At 35.5% G+C, this 4,138-nt stretch overlaps 1 protein-coding gene across 1 annotated transcript; it reads left to right on the plus strand.

The window, feature by feature from the left end:
- Positions 1-280: 280 nt before the first annotated feature.
- Positions 281-3,777, plus strand: LOC143067268 (testis expressed protein 56-like). The gene is made up of 4 exons (XM_076240394.1): positions 281-439; positions 985-1,081; positions 1,454-1,592; positions 3,401-3,777. The coding sequence occupies exons 1-4, from the start codon at positions 350-352 to the stop codon at positions 3,753-3,755; spliced, it is 681 nt and encodes a 226-aa protein (XP_076096509.1). The 5' UTR covers positions 281-349; the 3' UTR covers positions 3,756-3,777.
- The last annotated feature ends 361 nt before the right edge of the window (positions 3,778-4,138 follow it).

Genomic DNA, 4,138 nt, shown 5'->3' on the forward strand with positions numbered 1-4,138 from the left:
CCTAGTTGTACCAATCATACTGACACCTAATTTCAAAACCAAAGAATGATTCAGGACCTCCTGAACCTGAATTAGGACAGTTGTAAACAAAGACAGCGGTTTTAGACGTTCTAATAGGTACCAACTTTCATCCTTACCTTAAACAATAGTTACAACAACATTAGAATAGTAAGAGTCTGCCTATTACCCTCTGGTCATTTACATGAAACAAAATACCTCAGTTGAACTATCACTTTCTACGCAGACAGTGCATCGGGAACGTCATAATGTTTTACATAGGACGTCACAAATATCACAGAGTATGTAACTAACGGTAAACAATTCCTACTGTAGGTAAAAATGGGGCAGGATGCTGGTGGGTAACACAAAGAAACTTGATGTTGTTATTCCAACAGTTGTGCCAAAGATAGGAAAGAGATTACATACAAAATCAAGTCAGGTTTGTATTACTTGGTAATTATTTTTCTGCTTTGGCCATTTTCATAATTATTCACGTACGCATCTTGACCGGCTTATATTGGTCATACTGACATATACTGTAGTATCTCATTGCTAGTGTGTATTCTTCAACTACAGCATAACTTACTGTTTGAATTAGTATTTTTTACAAAACTTAAAGTTCTTTGCTAGTTAGGTGAGAAACGTAGAAAACCTTTACAAATGACCACTGTATCACCCCTTGTACGATGATACATCACTGCTATACCATGAGTCGCATCTGCTGAAGGAGTATAAATTGGTTGTGCTGTGGCGGTGGCATATTTTCCTAGGGTCCCGGGTTCAAACCCCGGCTGGTAACGTAAATATGGTACCCACAGTGATAGTTTAGACCGTATCAACTATTTTTTTTATAATGAAATTTACAGCAACCGTCGTGAACTGTAAAAAAAGAATTATGTAGTTTGTTTCCATTGTATCGACCGATTAAGGCGTAGGTGGCATATACCTTCTGCACTAATCTTATTCTCAATTTGTAAATTTTAGTTTCCAGATACTTGGAGAACATACAAACGGCTGGTCAACCCCAACCAACCGGTGCCTAGACTAAGAGAGAAATACGTCAACAAAGGTTGTCTTCTTGGTAAGTAGTATCAGAAGTTACGATTTTGTTGATATAAGGGATACAATTGTATCCCCATACCCCTACCCAACTTATGATCCATTATCTGACCTCCTATACACTTTTAGCTCTCGTCTCATACAAAATTCATGTCTTATTCGCTTTATATCGTATTCGTTCCTAAGCATACAGTATACCAATATTATTTCCTTTAGAAAAATGAAAATTACAAGTCTTTATTTAAAAAAATGGTATACTGCGAATTGTTTTCAATATCTTTTTGAGTGTTGTACCTAGCCTCAGTACAAAATAAACTTGCGTTTCAGTAAAAATGTACACGATGCGATTTCTCGTCAAATTTTTAATTATGAAATACTATTTTATTTTTTGTAGATATACCAACAGTTGACGTGCCAAGCAAAGATGGATTGAAATGTACGTGTTTTGAGAATGTGGTGCATGCTGTACGTGAGGTTTGCTGCTACACTCCACCAATGATGAACAGACTGATGAAAAATCAACAAACCCATAGGTAGAAAACACTTACAACAAGTAAAGGTCACCGTATAGTCTTTAACCACGAGCAAAACACAAAGACTGATGAAAAATCAACAAACTATAGACAGAAAACACTTACAACAAGTATATAGGTCATCGTATAGCCTTCAAAAATGAGCAAAACAAAAAGACTGATGAAAAATTAACAAACCTATAGGTAGAAAACTCTTAACACAAGTATATGTCACCGTACAGCCTTCAACCACGACCAAACACAAAGACTGATGAAAAATCAGCAAACCCATGATACAAAACTCTTTAAATATTAAACACAGGTCACACTACGGCCTTCAATAATTATAAAAACACTTACGTGTAGTATGACATAAAAGACCTCGGCATGACAGAAGGTGAAACAATTCAGACAAGAAAATAAACGGCCTGATTTAGGCTGAGAACTATAAACGGGGAAAATGTCATACAGCAACGAACAACAATTATACTGACTTACAGGCTACTGACTTGAATAGGCACATAAAGAATATAGCGGAGTTAAACATTCTTTGAGCTCAAACGTACGCTTATATAGAAGAATGTTGTCAGAACCAGGAAAAAACAAAAACAATTGAAACAGGTGAAAAGAACATAACTCACCAGATCGGCACTCAGCAAAAAGATAAGTTCAAAAGACAAAAAAGACAAAAACACAATACCGATACAAAAGTACTCAGCAGTCAACATCTACTACTCGACTATAATCCCGAATTGTTTGGCGTAAAGATGTTGTTCAAAGTCAATGTCAACTACGACATGACCATATTTCCCAGACTGAAAAATAAATAATTACACATCTAATAGATATAGTATAAAGACGCCAAACGCAGGACGTCTTGTAATGTCACAAACTAAGTATGAAAACGATAAAGGACCATTTTTGTATCAATACACAGTTTATACTTATGTTTAAACTAAACAAAAACAAAATTCAATAAAATTGGCACGTAATGTTATTAACTAATAAAGGCAATATTGAAAGCCTCCGACGTACAGAGATTATTTATGAAAAGCTATCATGCGTTTTCAGCTTCACAACTAAATATTCGAAACATAATATAATAACATTGAAAATGGAAACGGGGAATGTGCCAAAGAGACAACAACCCTACCATAGAACAGAAAAACAGCAGAAGGTCACCAATAGGTCTTCAATGCAGCGAGAAACACCCGCACCTGGAGGCGTCCTTCAGCTGGCCCCTCAACAAATATCTATACTAGTTCAGTGATAATGGACGTCATACTAAACTCCGAATTATATACAAGAAACTAAAATTAAAAATTATACAAGACTAACAAGGGCCAGAGGCTCCTGACTTGGGACAGGCGCAAAAATGCGGAGGGGTTAACATGTTTTTTTTTGAGATCTCAATCCTCCCCCTATACCTCTAGTCAATGTAGAAAGTAAACGAATAACAACACGCACAGTAAAATGTAGTTCAAGAGAAGACCGAGTCCGATGTCAAAAGAGGTAACAAACGAAAATAAACAAAATGATAATAATACACGAATAACAACAGACTACTAGCAGTTACTGACATGCCAGTTCCAGACATCAATTAAACTGATTGAAAAATTATGTCTTCATCATATAAATATCAGACACAATCCCTCCCGTTAGGGGTTTAGTTTCATACCATCATAACATATGAGAAGAACATAACCCGTGTCATGGCAACAACTGGTTTTAAAATAAATGTGTTTAATTCCGATGCAAAAACCATTTCTATATAGAGTTCCGTTGAAATGCATATTATATATATATATATAAGCAATATCCTATTTCAGATGGATGAAGGAAACCAAGAGTCTTGTCAAAGAAAATGAAAGATACCAGCGCCCCTTAGCAACACTAAATGTTCGATGGCAACTGAAAAGAATATTACCTGGCTATGATTTGTCTTCATTGTATAACATATTTTCCCGACATGGGGAAATCAAAGATCTACGTATGACCAGTCCTAACAGTGCAATGGTAGTGTTTGATGAACTGTCTGTGGCCTGCAATGTGGCAAATTCTCGGTTTTTAGGTGATCCACAAAACAGGTTACACTGTCGATTTTGGCATAGAACAATGGAAAACAAAGCAGTTGTGCTTACTCAAAAAGGATCTTGTAAAGTTAAACCAATTCCGTTTTTATAAAAATAAAAGCGCACCAATACTTCTTCATTTATTTATTTTGTAATATAAAAAGCAGAGAAGTTTGAAACGGTTTGCTTAAGACTTTGAAAATTCTAGAAATATTTTTTTTTTTATGATTTTATCAAGTGACTTCTGTCTAAATTTTGTTTTAAGGGAAAAGATAACTGCAATTTTTAGATCTTTAGCGAGGTCAGTAGAGCATTGCTTTTCTCTAGAACATAAATTGATCAGTGGCCATGTGCTGTGTTCTGCATTGCGTATTCAGTACAAGTAAAAAGCGCGACTAAAACTACGTTTCCATGATGCAACCAAACAAACAAAAAATAAGAAAACCCAATCCATCGGCAATTCTTTGAATGTCCAAATATGTTAAGAAATTTCTG

This window comes from Mytilus galloprovincialis, chromosome 1 (genome assembly GCF_965363235.1).
Source record: "Mytilus galloprovincialis chromosome 1, xbMytGall1.hap1.1, whole genome shotgun sequence".
Taxonomy (NCBI): domain Eukaryota; kingdom Metazoa; phylum Mollusca; class Bivalvia; order Mytilida; family Mytilidae; genus Mytilus; species Mytilus galloprovincialis.

Coding starts and splice junctions, on each gene's coding strand:
- LOC143067268 (XM_076240394.1), top strand. CDS start 350: ATGCTGGTGGGTAACACAAAGAAACTTGATGTTGTTATTCCAACAGTT. Junction 440..984: donor TACATACAAAATCAAGTCAG/GTTTGTATTACT, acceptor TGTAAATTTTAG/TTTCCAGATACTTGGAGAAC. Junction 1,082..1,453: donor CAACAAAGGTTGTCTTCTTG/GTAAGTAGTATC, acceptor TATTTTTTGTAG/ATATACCAACAGTTGACGTG.